At 36.6% G+C, this 17,289-nt stretch overlaps 1 protein-coding gene across 2 annotated transcripts in view; it reads right to left on the bottom strand.

The window, feature by feature from the left end:
• glra4a (glycine receptor, alpha 4a) overlaps positions 1-17,289 on the bottom strand; it is a 104,333-nt gene that overhangs the window by 15,221 nt on the left and 71,823 nt on the right. For both annotated transcript variants that reach the window (XM_062039727.1, XM_062039728.1), the window contains exons 6-7: positions 6,806-6,943; positions 3,525-3,739 (exon numbers count right to left, since the gene is read on the bottom strand). In XM_062039727.1, the coding sequence (XP_061895711.1) occupies positions 3,525-3,739; positions 6,806-6,943 (353 nt within the window). The remainder of the gene's footprint in view (positions 1-3,524; positions 3,740-6,805; positions 6,944-17,289) is intronic.

Below are 17,289 nucleotides of genomic sequence, written 5' to 3'. Positions count from 1 at the left end.
TAAAATCAGCCTAACCTAAACCTAAGGTTTATGTGTTAAATAAATAATAATATTTCTAATTAACACATGGTTTCATTTCATGTGACAAACAGTCTGGAGCTAATGTCATTTTTTTAAGCGCAAAAATTATGACCAAATTTGTTTTAATTTGCATTTTGATTTTATTAAATAACATAAATAGTATTACTTATTAATCTACTTTATTTATTTATTTTAGCACTACATAATTGCATGTACATATATTTTATATCAGTTGGTCAGTACCTTTTATTTTTTATTTTATTTTTTTAAATCAGCCTGACCTAAGCGAAGGTTTATGTGTTAAATAAATAATAATCTTTCTAATCAACACATGGTTTCATTTCATGTGACAAACTGTAAGTAGGTTAGACAAAATGATTATTATGATTAAAATCAAAAGTAAGATGACTAATTCAGTGTTAACATTTGAGAGGGCCATGGACCCCAAGGTCAGAACCCTTGCTCTAATGACGCCTATCAGTGACAACAAAGCAGAAGAAGACCATGGAACCGTACGTGACCGTATAACGTGGGAAAGCGGTGTACACGTCTCCTCGGTCCTGGCTGCTCGGTACAACATTCAAATAATGAAGGAAGAACTGTTGGTCATTCCTTCTCTTCCCAGGCTGCTCGGTACTAATAATCTGCACCAGTGCTTAGCTTCTTTTGACACTTTTATCAGTGTTATGATTTATGCTGTACGGCTCCAGCACCCCCCGCGACTCCAAAAGGGACACGCGGTAGAAAATGTATGGATGGATGGGTGAGCACAAGTGGCACAGCAGTATTTGCAGGTGTGTACCTAATGTTGTGGCAAGTGTTCTTCGGCACACAGTGAACCACGCTGAGTTGTGGTTACTATGGGAAATAGTGTCATCACAATTTACCCATGATGTGTGTTCAGTGTTGCGTTTTGCGATATTCAGTTGCTATGGTTACCTGCTGCACCCTCATAGCCGAAAACGCATCGATCCGCTGGCCAATCGTGTGAAAATCATTTTTTCTTGGTCATTTCACAGCCCGACTTTGTTTTTACAATACGACCTCACTGTTTGTCCTCGGCCCTTGTCCTACACCCACGGGTGTCATTATTTCATCACCCAAATAAGCTCGTTCCGGGACGTCCCATTCCAGTGTCCCCTTCCAATGTCTTTTGGAGGACAAGGACGGTAAATCCCTTTCTGATCCGCAGTAAATCAAATTTTCCGCGTTTTGGTTTGGCCTTTTTATAAGCCGGGATGAAAGGAACTAATGCAGCATTTTTTCGGTGAGGTCATTTGAGGTAGCGTACGCTAATGTTAGCATACCCTATTGCTGTACAGCAGGGCTATTCATTTACATCATGAAGAGGGCCGCAGTTTCAGGAGCCCGAGTTCTCAGGGGCCGGACATCACAATTTGGATGCAGGTTTATATTCCTTTGAGACGGTGTTGACTTATTTACAAAGTCAACACATCAGCTTTCACACTGCACTGTCAATAAATTAATTATTCTGCCCTCTCTACTCGCTTCCAGCGTGTGCAGCTAGACAGATAGTTAACAGCATGTAGAAATAAAAGCTAAGTTTTGTTGATTATTGATGTTCCTTCTTTTGAATTGTTTTTCTTCCTCAGTTTGATTTCTTTATACATCTTCCTTTATTTAGATTTGTAGTAGAGCTGTTATCGGCCGATAAATGCTTTAAAATGTAATATCGGAAATTATCGGTATCTGTTTCAAAAAGTAAAATTGGACGTAGGGAGAAGTGCGGAGCGCCAATAAACCTTAAAGGCACTGCCTTTGCGTGCCGGCCCAAACACATAATATCTACGGCTTTTCACACACACAAGTGAATGCAAAGCATATTTTGTCAACAGCCATACAGGTCACACTGAGGGTTGCCGTATAAACAACTTTAACACTGTTACAAATATGTGCCACACTGTGAACCCACACCAAACAAGAATGACAAACACATTTCGGGAGAACATCTGCACCGTAACACAACATAAACACAACAGAACAAATACCCAGAACCCCTTGCAGCACTACTCTTCTGGGACGCTACAATATACACCCCCCCGGTACCCCATACCCCCCCCCCCCAACCCCGCCCACCTCAACCTCCTCATGCTCCCAAATTCCAAGCTGCTGTTTTGAGGCATGTTAACAAACATAATGCACTTTGTGACTTCAATAATAAATATGGCAGTGCCATGTTGGCATTTTTTTCCATAACTTGAATTGATTTTATTTTGGAAAACCTTGTTACATTGTTTAATGCGGGGCATCACAACAAAATTAGGCATAATAATGTGTTAATTCCACGACTGTATATATCGGTATTGGTTGATATCGGAATCGGTAATTAAGAGTTGGACAATATCGGAATATCGGATATCGACAAAAAAGCCATTATCGGACATCTCTAATTTGTAGGACTGAAAATATAAACATTACAAAAGTGTACCGTCCATTGTGTATTTTACATAAATAATGTCCATTGTGTAGGATACATAAATACAATAGTGTTAATACACACGGCAAACATTGCACACATGTGGTTTAACACAATTAAACCTAATGTGTAGCTTTATAGCCCTCTACTGGTCAAATACAGCGCTACATGTACTAAACCAGTTTTGATCGCCCGAGTTAAACAGCTCAAAACAACATACTTTGTTGTCCAGTCGCTGGTAAAAGTCAGATTTTCGCGATTTATTATGATTTTTTTTTCAGGGTCGATCGTGTCATCTTCTTCTAATCCCCCACTGTCGCTTTATTGTGACACTTATGCTTTGTTGTTGCCCCCTGTGGGGTGGCGGGAGTACTGCATACATAAACAACCCTATTTTGATTGGTTTCATCAAGCCCATTTGGGCGATGTTCGTCAAACCAAATTAAAAGCTTTGGCGGGCCGGATGTGGCACGGGGGCCGCCAGTTTAAAAGGCCTGTTGTATAGGCTCTACTTTGCTCCGTTTTCTCCCTGCCCTCATTCTCTTCTCGGATAAATATGTCAGAAAAAACACAACCACCGATTCCCAACAAGAGCAAGTAGTCCAAAAGGACAAGAAGCAGTAGTGGTTGAGTCATTTTTTTAATGCTATTATTATTGTGACAAAAATACTTAAAAATGCCAAAGTGTGTAAGATGAAGTTGCAGGAATGTTTAGGATACACTAGGGTTGTATTAGTGCAGTATTGCGATACTAATGAATCACATTCGGTACTCCCAAGCTGGGCATCGAACCAGGAACCCTCAGGTTGCTGGCACGGCCACTCTCCCAACTTCGCCACGCCGTCCCCATATAAATATTAAAATAGTTGAAATGTTGATGCTAATAAAACAAAGCTGACAGGCTGTATTTTGGGGGGTTAATTTGCTTTAAAAATGTACATGTCGCATTGGTATTGAAAATGAAAAATATCGAATTTTTGAATTTTCAAGTATGCGTAGAAAAAGTTTGGACAGCCCTATTATCAAACTCTTCCTTTTAACGCTCACCCGTGTTATGTCGACTTACCTTTGGCAGCGACGCCCGCGACCCGGAGCTCTGCGTGGTCATGGTGAGCACGGTGGTGATGCCCAGACCTACTCTGGCGGGCGCGGCGTCCATGTTGATCCAGAAAGACACCCAGGAGAGGATGACGATGAGGAGCGACGGGATGTACATCTGGATCAGGTAGTAGCCCATCTGACGCTCCAGGTGGAACTTCACCTCGATGCAGGTGAATTTACCTTCCATGCACACCACACACACAGTGAGGATGCTGAATCAATCAAAAAGGAAATTGGTATAAAATAAATGCAACATTTGCTGACTCTTACAGAGAAAGTATATATATATATATATATATATATATATATATATATATATATATATATATATATATATATATATATATATATATATATATATATATATATATATATATATATATATATATATATATATATATATTTTAAAGCAGCAGTTTGCTCCTTTGCGCTATTACATCGAGGCCTGTCCCTCCTTATATGCAGATCACACACTGTGCGACTCGTGGGGGCCCCATTTTGCGTAAATAAATATAAATGTAAAATGCCATTAACTTCATAAAAGGACGCTCTATATGTATTCCTAGCCCTTTCCTGCTCCGTCATTGATAAGTACAAGGGCACATTTTGTGGCACGGAGCTTCATGAGGTAGTCACCTGAAACGGTTTTCACTTCACAGGTGTGCTTGACGCTCATCGAGAGAATGCCAAAAGTGTGCAAAGCAGTCATCAGAGCAAAGGGTGGCTATTTTGAAGAAACTAGAATATAAAACATGTTTTCAGTTATTTCACCTTTTTTTTGTTAAGTACATAACTTCACATGTGTTCATTCATAGTTTTGATGCCTTCAGTGACAATCTACAATGTAAATAGTCATGGAAATAAAGAAAACGCATTGAATGAGGAGAAGGTGTGTCCAAACTTTTGGCCGGTACTGTATATATATATATATATATATATATATATATATATATATATGTGTGTATATATATACACACACATATGTATGTATGCATATATATATGTATATATATATATATATATATATATATATATATATATATATATATATATATATATATATATATATATATATATATATATATATATATATATGTATATATACATGTATATGTGTATGCATATATACATGTATATGTGTATGCATATATACATGTATATGTGTATGCATATATACATGTATATGTGTATGCATATATACATGTATATGTGTATGCATATATACATACATATATACACTACCGTTCAAAAGTTTGGGGTCCCATTGAAATGTCCTTATTTTCGATGAAGATAACTTTAAACTAGTCTTAACTTTAAAGAAATACACTCTATACATTGCTAATGTGGTAAATGACTATTCTAGCTGCAAATGTCTGGTTTTTGGTGCAATATCTACATAGGTGTATAGAGGCCCATTTCCAGCAACTATCACTCCAGTGTTCTAATGGTACAATGTGTTTGCTCATTGGCTCAGAAGGCTAATTGATGATTAGAAAACCCTTGTGCAATCATGTTCACACATCTGAAAACAGTTTAGCTCGTTACAGAAGCTACAAAACTGACCTTCCTTTGAGCAGATTGAGTTTCTGGAGCATCACATTTGTGGGGTCAATTAAACGCTCAAAATGGCCAGAAAAAGAGAACTTTCATCTGAAACTCGACAGTCTATTTGTTATGATCCGCTGCCCAGATCATATTTCTGTTTACGTTTTCTAGTCACTTGTGTTTTTCTGTTAGTCTTGATCTCTTTCTAGTTCCTGTTTAAGCACTTCTCAGTTTGGTTACCATAGTTACTGATTATTTTCACCTGCCGCGGGTGTTCCCGACGCGCACCTGTTTTTCATGATTGACATTATTATTTAAAGCCTGCCTCCACAGCCAGTCGGTCTGGCTTCGTAGTTTGTCTTCTCACAACAAGTGACGACTTCTGTTCGTGATCTGGTAACCTTCTAGCTCCCACGCTAAAGGCTCTGTATGTTTAGTGTTTTCTCTAGCTCCCACGCTAGCTCCTTTAGTTTTGTACTTTAAGTGCCATGTGCACGTTTTTGTTTGTTTCCAGTATTTGTTATTTCTTAAAATAAATAATTTTTGTACCTGCAAGCTGTGTCCGAAGCCCGTCTGCATCTCTGAGAGAACGAACACTCGCACCCGGTCATCACACTATATATATATATATATATATATACACACACATATGTATGTATGCATATATATACACACACATATGTATGTATGCATATATATATATATATATATACACACACACATATGTACAGTATGTATGCATATATATATATATATATATATATATATATATATATATATATATATATATACACACATATATATGTATGCATATATATATATATATATATATATATATATATATATATATATATACACACACATGTACAGTATGTATGTATATATATATATATATATATATATATATATATATATACACATATATATGTATGCATATATATATATATATATATATATATATATATATATATATATATATACACATGTATATATATGTGTGCATATATATATATATACTGTATATATATATACACACATATATATGCATATATATATACACACATAAATGTACATATACATACTATACATACTGTATACATACATATACATTTATATATATACACATTCACACACATATATACATATAGATGTACATATTATTATAATGTAATGGATATTTAATTAATAATTAATACAATGTGATTTTAAGATATATTATATTGGATATCAACTCCTAGCTTTTTTATTTCCGTGACGACCTCCTTAAAGTTTTGTAATCAATCAGAAATATCAAGCAGCTAAAATGCGCCAAACATGGATAAGTGTGTAGATATTGTTTTGCATTTTTCCCATCATGCTTAGTGATGGATTTAAATGGGTGTAATTCTGAAAATTGTTTGGTGCATGGACGTTTTTTGATAATGTCCACAAATTGTTGTATATTGTGTTATGTGTGACCATGTCTGTATACATTTTGTGCTGGTTCGATTTTGTTTAATTTGTTTGCACCATGATGAGGGTAGGTTGTTTGCAGTGGGTCATATAAGTAAATGCTGATATTTGGTTATACACCTGAATGACTCATGTGGTCCACTTATATGCAAGTCAGCAGTTTTTACCTGTTTCAAATCAAAGCCCCGCCCTCTCTGCGGTTCAGGTAAATAAAGGCGAAGAAGGTAAAGATTGACTTCTGCTGTGTACCTGTGTTGTAATATTTGGTGCAGTAGCCCAAATCCATCTCGTCTTTGAGCACAAACTGCGGCAGGGTGAGGTCGTCGGCCACTTGGACAGGATTTTCAGAGAGCCACTCGAAGATGAGGTCGTTCATGGTGTAGCCAACTGTGGGAGAAGTCAGCAGGAAAGGATTAAACGCTGAATTATTATCTTCTTCTTCTATAGATTATTTGACCCTTACACTTTTACTGAGATAAATCCAATATTATGCTAATTTGAAATTTTCATGATGTTCTAATGGTAATATTTGTCCCTAGAGCAGTGACTCACCAACTTATCAGGGTCCTGTACCCCTTTAAATATTTGACCTGAAGCCACGTGCTGTCATAATTTTCACCTGCCAGTTTGGACTTTATCATTAGTTTCCTGTATTTTGTATTATTTTCTGTCTAGTGCACTTATTTTTCCACTTCCCGTTTGTCACGTTTCTGAGTGCTGTTTCTCTCACCTGGTTGTCAATTAGGAACCTTCTTATACCAACCCCCGTCCTCTAGATGAGGCTTGATTATTTTTGCTGCATAGCTTCCTGTGCCTGGCTGCTTTTTGTGCACTTCCCTGCTGCACTGTTTTTGTTGTGTTTTCCCTAATGATAGGGATTTTATCTGCTCTTGGCCTGCTGCCTCTGCATCCTGGGGTCCAGATCAACATAGACCAACATTAACTGGTGTGTAAGCGCACGATAAAACATACAAACCCCAAAACCAGTGAAGTTGGCACGTTGTGTAAATGGTAAATAAAAACAGAATACAATGATTTGCTCATCCTTATCAACTTATATTCAATTGAATAGACTGCAAAGACAAGATACTTAACGTTTGAACTGGAAAACTTTGTTATTTTTTGCAAATATTAGCTAATTTGGAATTTTATGCCTGCAACATGTTTCAAAAAAGCTGGCACAAAAGACTTAGAAACACTTATTTGGAACATCCCACAGGGGAACAGGCTAATTGGGAACAGGTGGGTGCCATGATTGGGTATAAAAGCATGCTCAGTCATTCACAAACAAGGATGGGGCGAGGGTCACCACTTTGTGAACAAATGCGTGAGGAAATTGTCGAACAGTTTAAGAACAACATTTCTCAACCAGCTATTGCAAGGAATTTAGGGATTTCACCATCTACGCTCCGTAATATCATCAAAAGTTTCAGAGAATCTGGAGGAATCACTGCACGTAAGCGATGATATTACGGACCTTCGATCCCTCAGGCGGTACTGCATGAAAAAGCGACATCAGTGTGTAAAGGATATCACCACATGGGCTCAGGAACACTTCAAAAACACACTGTCAGTAAGTGCAAGTTAAAACTCTACTATGCAAAGCCAAAGTCATTTATCAACAACACCCAGAAACGCTGCCGGCTTTGTTGGGCCCGAGCTCATCTAGGATGGACTGATGCAAAGTGGAAAAGTGTTCTGTGCTCTGACGAGTCCACATTTCAAATTGTTTTTGGAGACTGTGGACGTCGTGTCCTTTGGAACAAAGAGGAAAAGAACCATCCAGATTGTTCTAGGCGCAAAGTTGAAAAGCCAGCATCTGTGATGGTATGGGGGTGTATTAGTGCCCAAGGCATGGATAACTTTAACCATAACCATTAATGCTGAAAGATACATACAGGTTTTGGAGCAACGTATGTTGCCATCCAAGCAACGTTATCATGGTCGCCCCTGCTTATTTCAGCAAGACAATGCCAAGCCACGTGTTTAAAACAGCGTGGCTTCATAGTAAAAGAGTGCGGGTACTAGACTGGCCTGCCTGTAGTCCAGACCTGTCTCCCATTGAAAATGTGTGGTGCATTATGAAGCCTAAAATACCACAACGGAGACCCCCGGACTGTTGAACAACTTAAGCTGTACATCAAGCAAGAATGAGAAAGCATTCCACCTGAAAATGTTCAAAAATTGGTCTCTTCAGTTCCCAAACGTTTACGGAGTGTTGTTAAAAGGAAAGGCCATGTAACACAGTGGTAAAAATACCCCTGTGCCAATGTGTTGCTGCCATTAAATTCTAAGTTAATGATTATTTGCAAAAAAAAAAGAAGAAGTTTCTCAGTTCGAACGTTAACTATCTTGTTTTTGCAGTCTATTCAATTGAATATAAGTTGAAAAAGATTTGCAAATCATTGTATTCTGTTTTTAATTACGAATCACACAACTTGCCACACTTTTTATCAATTGTCCTTTCATAAACGTACAAACATACGCACGCACACGAGCCAGATCTGTGAGCACCAAATGTGAGGACATTCCGTCACTTATTTGCTCCACTTTTTGAAAGAATCGGCGCTCAAACGCTCGCTTTTGAAGTTGCGGGTTTTCGTGATGTCATCACGGGTCCAACCTCCTTCCTCATGAACAATGGCCAGGGGCGTACCACCAAATTCTGGGCCCCCATACGATTACTGAATGCCCCCATTCCACCTTAAACACAACGTCACAGCCCCATACACACACACTTGGTATGTTTACATGCACGGAAAACTAATTATTGCATGGATTTGGTTGCAAACAACTTTTTAAAACACATGTAAAAAAACCTTAATCAGGTTTTTGTTTTTTTAAAGGCGGGTTTAACATATCTAGATAAACCTAAATCATTTGGTTTTGTGTAAAAACTAAAAATCTACAAAGAAGTGCCAACAAATGCAATATAAGTGGCATTATGTGTCATTATTCACATGTCCCTTTACTTTAGCGTGTAAAGCAGAGATACGCATTGGATTATCATCAATGTAGAATATAAATCATAATAATAAATCATTATTTTTCTGATTATAATATTATTACTGAATCTCCGCGGGAGAACTTGTTGAATTAGGTCCTGAAGTTGAGCAACTCAAACCTAACGTTGAAACAACATGCTTTTTGACAACGTTTAATCAATGTTGGGCTCTGATGTTGATTTGACCATTGAATTTTGGTCATTTTCCGGAATATTCTACAACACAAATACAACGTTGAAACAACATGCTTTTTGACAGCGTTTAATCAATGTTGGGTTCTGACGTTGATTGGACCATTGAATTTTGGTCATTTTCCAACCAACATTCGTCAACTCAAACCTAACGTTGAAACAACATGCTTTTTGACAACGTTTAATCAATGTTGGGTTCTGACGTTGATTGGACCATTGAATTTTGGTCAGTTACCGACCAATATTCGACAACTCAAACCTAACGTTGAATCAACATGCTTTTTGACAACGTTTAATCAATGTCGGGTTCTGACGTTGATTTGACCATTGAAATTTGGTCATTTTCAAACCAACATTCGTCAACTCAAACATAACGTTGAAACAACATGCTTTTTGACAACGTTTAATCAGTGTTGGGTTCTGACGTGGATTGGACCATTGAATTTTGGCCATTTTCCAACCAATATCCTACAACACAAATACAACGTTGAAACAACATGCTTTTTGACAACGTTTAATCAATGTTGGGTTCTGACGTTGATTGGACCATTGAATTTTGGTCAGTTACCGACCAATATTCGACAACTCAAACCTAACGTTGAATCAACATGCTTTTTGACAACGTTTAATCAATGTCGGGTTCTGACGTTGATTTGACCATTGAAATTTGGTCATTTTCAAACCAACATTCGTCAACTCAAACATAACGTTGAAACAACATGCTTTTTGACAACGTTTAATCAGTGTTGGGTTCTGACGTGGATTGGACCATTGAATTTTGGCCATTTTCCAACCAATATCCTACAACACAAATACAACGTTGAAACAACATGCCTTTTGACAGCATTTATCCAATGTCAGGTTCTGACGTTGATTTGACCATTGAAATTTGGTCATTTTCCAACTAATATTCTACAACACAAATACAACATTGAAACAACATGCTTTTTGACAACGTTTAACCAATGTCAGGTTCTGGTGTTGATTTGACTATTGAAATTTGGTCAGTTTCCAACCAATATTCGTCAACTCAAACCTAATGTTGAAACAACATGCTTTTTGACAATGTTTAATCAATGTCAGGTTGTGACGTTGATTTGACCATTGAATTTTGGTCATTTTCCCACCAATATTCTACAACACAAATACAACGTTGTAACAGCATGCTTTTTGACAACGTATATTCATTGTCAAGTTGTGACGTTAATTCGACAACTCAAACCTAACGTTGAAACAACATGCTTTTTGACAACGTTTATCCAATGTCAGGTTCTGACGTTGATTTGACCATTGAATTTTGGTCATTTTCCAACCAATATTCTACAACACAAATACAACATTGAAACAACATGCTTTTTGACAACGTTTATCCAATGTCAGGTTGTGACGTTGATTTGACTTTTGAATTTTGGTCATTTTCCAACCAATATTCGTCAACTCAAACCTAACGTTGAAACAACATGCTTTTTGACAACGTTTAATCAAGGTCCGGTTGTGACGTTGATTTGACCATTGAAATTTGGTCAGTTTCCGACCAATATTCTACAACACAAATACAACATTGAATCAACATGCTTTTTGACAACGTTTATCCAATGTCAGGTTGTGACGTTGATTTGACCATTGAAATTTGGTCATTTTCCAACCAATATTCGACAACTCAAACCTAACATTGAAACAACATGCTTTTTGACAACGTTTATTCAGTGTTGGGTTCTGACGTGGATTGGACCATTGAATCTGGGTCAGTTTCCGACCAATATCCTACAACACAAATACAACGTTGAAACAACATGCTTTTTGACAACGTTTATCAATGTCAGGTTCTGACGTTGATTGTACCATTGAAATTTGGTCAATTTCCAACCAATATTCGACAACTCAAACCTAACATTGAAACAACATGCTTTTTGACAACGTTTAATCAATGTTGGGTTCTGACGTTGATTGGACCATTGAAATTTGGTCATTTTCCAACCAACATTCGTCAACTCAAACATAACATTGAAACAACATGCTTTTTGACAACGTTTAATCAGTGTTGGGTTCTGACGTGGATTGGACCATTGAATTTTGGTCAGTTTCCGACCAATATCCTACAACACAAATACAAGGTTGAAACAACATGCTTTTTGACAACGTTTATCAATGTCAGGTTCTGACGTTGATTGTACCATTGAAATTTTGTCATTTTCCAACCAATATTCGACAACTCAAGCCTAACGTTGAAACAACATGCTTTTTGACAACGTTTATTCAATGTTGGGTTCTGACGTTGATTTGACCATTGAAATTTGGTCATTTTCCAACCAATATCCTACAACACAAATACAACGTTGAAACAACATGCTTTTTGACAACGTTTATCCAATGTCAGGTTGTGACGTTGATTTGACCATTGAATTTTGGTCATATTCCAACCAATATTCGACAACTCAAGCCTAACATTGAAACAACATGCTTTTCGACAACGTTTATCCAATGTTAGGTTCTGACATTGATTTGACCATTGAAATTTGGTCATTTTCCAACCAATATTCTACAACACAAATACAACGTTGGAACAACATGCTTTTTGACAACGTTTAATCAATGTCGGGTTCTAACGTTGTTTGGACTGTTGAATCTTGGTCATTTTCCAACCAATATTCATCAACTCAAACCTAACGTTGAAACAACATGCTTTTTGACAATGTTTAATCAATGTTGGGTTCTGATGTTGATTTGACCAATGAAATTTGGTCAGTTTCCAACCTATATTCGACAACTCAAACCTAACGTTGAAACAACATGCTTTTTGACAACGTTTAATCAATGTCAGGTTCTAACGTTGTTTGGACCGTTGAATTTTGGTCATTTTCCGACCATTGTCCTACAACACAAATACGACGTTGAAACACCATGCCTTTTGACAACGTTTATTCAATGTCAGGTTGTGACGTTGATTTGACCATTGAATTTTGGTCATATTCCAACCAATATTCGACAACTCAAGCCTAACATTGAAACAACATGCTTTTCGACAACGTTTATCCAATGTTAGGTTCTGACATTGATTTGACCATTGAAATTTGGTCATTTTCCAACCAATATTCTACAACACAAATACAACGTTGGAACAACATGCTTTTTGACAACGTTTAATCAATGTCGGGTTCTAACGTTGTTTGGACTGTTGAATCTTGGTCATTTTCCAACCAATATTCATCAACTCAAACCTAACGTTGAAACAACATGCTTTTTGACAACGTTTAATCAATGTTGGGTTCTGATGTTGATTTGACCAATGAAATTTGGTCAGTTTCCAACCTATATTCGACAACTCAAACCTAACGTTGAAACAACATGCTTTTTGACAACGTTTAATCAATGTCAGGTTCTAACGTTGTTTGGACCGTTGAATTTTGGTCATTTTCCGACCATTGTCCTACAACACAAATACGACGTTGAAACACCATGCCTTTTGACAACGTTTATTCAATGTCAAATTGTGACGTTGATTTGACCATTGAAATTTGGTCATTTTTCCAACCAATATTTTATAACACAAACATAACGTTGAAACAACATGCTTTTTGACGACGTTTACTCAATGTCAAGTTGTGATGTTGATTTGACCATTGAAATTTGGTCATTTCCCAACCAATATCCTACAACACAAATACAACGTTGAAACAGCATGCTTTTTGACAACATATATTCAATGTCAAGTTGTGACGTTAATTCGACAACTCAAACCTAATGTTGAAACAACATGCTCTTGGACAACGTTTATTCAATGTCAGGTTGTGACGTTGATTTGACCATTGAAATATGGTCATTTCCCAACCAAAGACATCGGACATCAACGTTGTCTCAGTTTACAAATACAACTATTTTGCAACGTTGTTTCAAAGTCAGTTTTAAAGGACATGCACGCATAATCAACGTTGTATCAATGTCTTGTGCCTGCTGGGAAGCAACAGATAGTAGAACAATAAAAGCAATTCACAGCAAAATGATGTGTTTCCTTGAACACTACCAACGAGTCATCGGAAGCCTTGACTAATTAGACACGGCGAGGAAGCGGAAACTTTCGCGTGCTGACCTCCGCCGTCGCGCTTGTCATAGTAAAGGTCAGCTCAGCACAGTGCTGCCGTCGACGCTGCTACGAGGTTACGCATCAGAAGCATATTGTATTAGTGTAAGAAATATGATTCGTGTATAAATACACACTTTTCTCAAAGCTCTTTGAACGCCTTGCTAAGTATGAGTCCAATTATCCTGCTCGCGGTTTTGTATGATCTCTAATTCGAAGGCTGTACTTGCCTGATTATAGAGTGGATTATATTAAATATGCATGCGGCATGCAACAACAATGCAGGATTCCCGGCCACATTTGAATAATACTGATGCCTACCCGGACCCGTTAGGACCCCGACATAAATTATTCAAGTTGTTATGGCCTCCTCGGCTGAAAAACAACTGCACAAAAATCTACTTTATCTTGTTCTCGAAGGGGATTCTCTGTCATTCACCTCCTCTAACAAGCGAGGGGAATGGCAATGCTTTCCTGAGATAATCTATGGGGTTTTTTTCTGCCTTTTTTTCTGCAGGCTGCAGCTGCGCGGCATCAGGGCGTAATTGACGTAGCGTTCAAGGTGCAATAAAAACGTTCTCTGCGAGTGACTGGAATGCAGAAGGTGAGGTAATGACTGTTTGTCATAGCGGAGCTTCTTTTTTCATGTTAAAACAGCCTTTTTTACATAACAAAAGCCAGCGCTTTGAAGCTCCTGTAAATAAACAACAATGCCGGCACGCATTAATGGGGAAGTGACGCTATTAACCGCATACCAAATGATACTTTCATGAGGCAAATTGTGTTATCTTTCGATTCTCACTTTTCTCAGCAGTGCCTTGCATGAAAGACGATTGGCCTTGGGTATTACAGCCTCTCAGTGTTGTTGTTGTTGTTGTTGGTTTAGTGCCTGCCTCCCTCGCTCTATTTCATGTTACCACAGCGACGGTCGCAGCAGTAAAACTTTGAACGTCCAGTTCTGGCCGAGGTGATGGCACTTGTCAAACACCAAATTTTAATGCAATAATACCGGTGGGATTCATTTTACAACCTTTTGTGATTGCGAACGCACCAAGTTGATGAAAAAAATGAATAAAAACATGAAATATTATTAATATTTGCCCATTAAACTGTTATAATTGTATTTTTTGCATGATTTTTTAAATGTATTTTCTTTTTATTTAATGTATTTTATTATTTTTTCTATTTTATTTTGAACATAATCAAACAATACTTGTCATCAATTTATTTATGAGAACTTTAATTATTGTTTGAGTTTATTTCGAACAAGCACCAAGATGATGAAAAAAATTAATAAAAGCAAATAAATATTAATATTTGCCCATTGAACTGTTATAATGTATTTTCTGCATGATATTTTATTTATTTTATTTTTATTTTTAATGTAAATTATCATTTTGTCTATTTTATTTTGAACATAACCATAACATACTCGTCATCTATTTATTTATGAGAACTTTAATTATTGTTTGAGTTTATTTCGAACAAGCACCAAGATGATGAAAAAAAGTTGTAAAAACATGAAATAAATATTATTTGCCCATTGAACTGTGTTATAATGTATTTTCTGCATGATATTTTATTTATTTTCTTTTTATTTCATGTAAATGATAATTTTGTCTATTTTATTTTGAACATAACCATAACATACTCGTCATCTATTTATTTATGAGAAGTTTAATTATTGTTGGAGTTTATTTCAAACAAGCACCAAGATGATTAATTTTTTTTTATAAAAACATGAAATCAATATTAATATTTGCCCATTGAACTGTTATAAATGTATTTTCTGCATGATTTTTGTATTTATTTTCTTTTTATTTCATGTATTTTATTATTTTGTCTATTTTATCTTGATCATAATCAAAACATACTTGTCATCTATTTATTTATGAGAACTTTAATTATTGTTTGAGTTTGTGTTTATTTCGAACATGGATACAATTACAACATGATACATCACAATTTCCAGTTTCTCTTTTCAACATGTTCGAAAAGGAGTAGGAAGAAGCAGAGCTTATATTAATTCAACCCTTTTTCCTTTAGATAGCAATTGCTAACACTTTGGTTCACTTCCTGTTATCAATTTATTCACAATATACTCCAGAAGTAATAACATAAAAAAAATTACATTCATAAATAAATAATAAATAGTAAAGTAAGTTCTATTTAATCTGGTGAGATAGATACAATTAATAATAAGTTCAAAATCTTCATCATGGTTCTTCTTTGTACTTTGTAAACACTTTAAGTTTGAACAGTTTCTCATATTGGATCATATTAGTACATTGTTCAATTTGTTTGCTTAATCGGTTTCATAATTTAGTTCCACATACGGATATACTAAAGGTCTTAAGGGTTGTACGTGCATCCAACAGGTTTAAATGACATTCTTTCTAAGATTGTATTCCTCCTCTTTTGTTGAGAAGAATCGTTTGGGAAGCAGGTTATAGTTTGCTTTGTACATCATTTGAGCTGTTTGCAAATGCATTTTATTGTGGAGTTTCAATATTTTTGATTCAATAAATAAAGGGTTTGAATATCCAACATTATGTATTATTATGACTGATCTTTTTTGTAACACCGTCAGTGAATGAAGCATACTTTTGTAGTTATTTCCCCATGTTTATGCACAATAACTCAGATATGGTAACTCTAGTGAGTAGTAGAGAATATGAAGTAATTTTTGGTCCAATACATATTTTGCTTTATTCATTATTAATGTGTTTCTTGCCACCTTATGTTTTATATTTTTATATGAGATTTCTAGTTCATTTTATAACAATCCCCTCCCCTTGCTCTAAATACAGCAAGAACTCGACTCCGTGAAAGAAACAACGTGAGTATGGCTTCCTGTTCTTCATGAACCCTTCCCATGTCCGCAAGTTTGAGCAGAGTAACTTCGTAACTTTAAAACGCCGCGGACACGTTTGCAAGCGTTAGCTGTAGTAAGATAACTGGCACAGTTTGTAGCAGCCCTAGGCGGCCTACAAGCCTCGGTGAGCTGGCTATGATACACAACAGATTTAGCCCTTTAGCTAGTCTTACACCCCAGTCAACCGGACACCAGAACTTAGTCATAGGGGACTCCATCACCCGGAACATACAGCTTAGTAAACCAGCCATAATTAAGCGTATTCCCAGTGCCAGAGCACCCAACATTGAAGCTAGTCTTAGGGCGCTAACTCGGCACAGGCCTAGTAAACACGTACGACAGGCTAATCGCACCACTAGCTACACGAACATAGTTGTACTCGTCGGCTCCAATGACACTAGATTGAGACAGTCAGAAATTACAAAGAGGAACTAGAGCGCAATTTTGAGTTTTGGGGTTCGTTTTTTTTTATTAGATCGCAATTTCCACTGGTCCTGATGTGTGTGAAAAGTTTGGTGAGTTTTGAAGTATTTTAAGGGGGTGAAATTACAGCTCAAAGAGGCAAAAATTAGTGTTTTTAGTAA

Source organism: Entelurus aequoreus, linkage group LG28 (assembly GCF_033978785.1).
Source record: "Entelurus aequoreus isolate RoL-2023_Sb linkage group LG28, RoL_Eaeq_v1.1, whole genome shotgun sequence".
In the NCBI taxonomy this organism is placed as follows: domain Eukaryota; kingdom Metazoa; phylum Chordata; class Actinopteri; order Syngnathiformes; family Syngnathidae; genus Entelurus; species Entelurus aequoreus.
The sequence above is the reverse complement of the archived record's forward strand: the minus strand, read 5'-3'. Positions and strand labels throughout refer to the sequence as shown.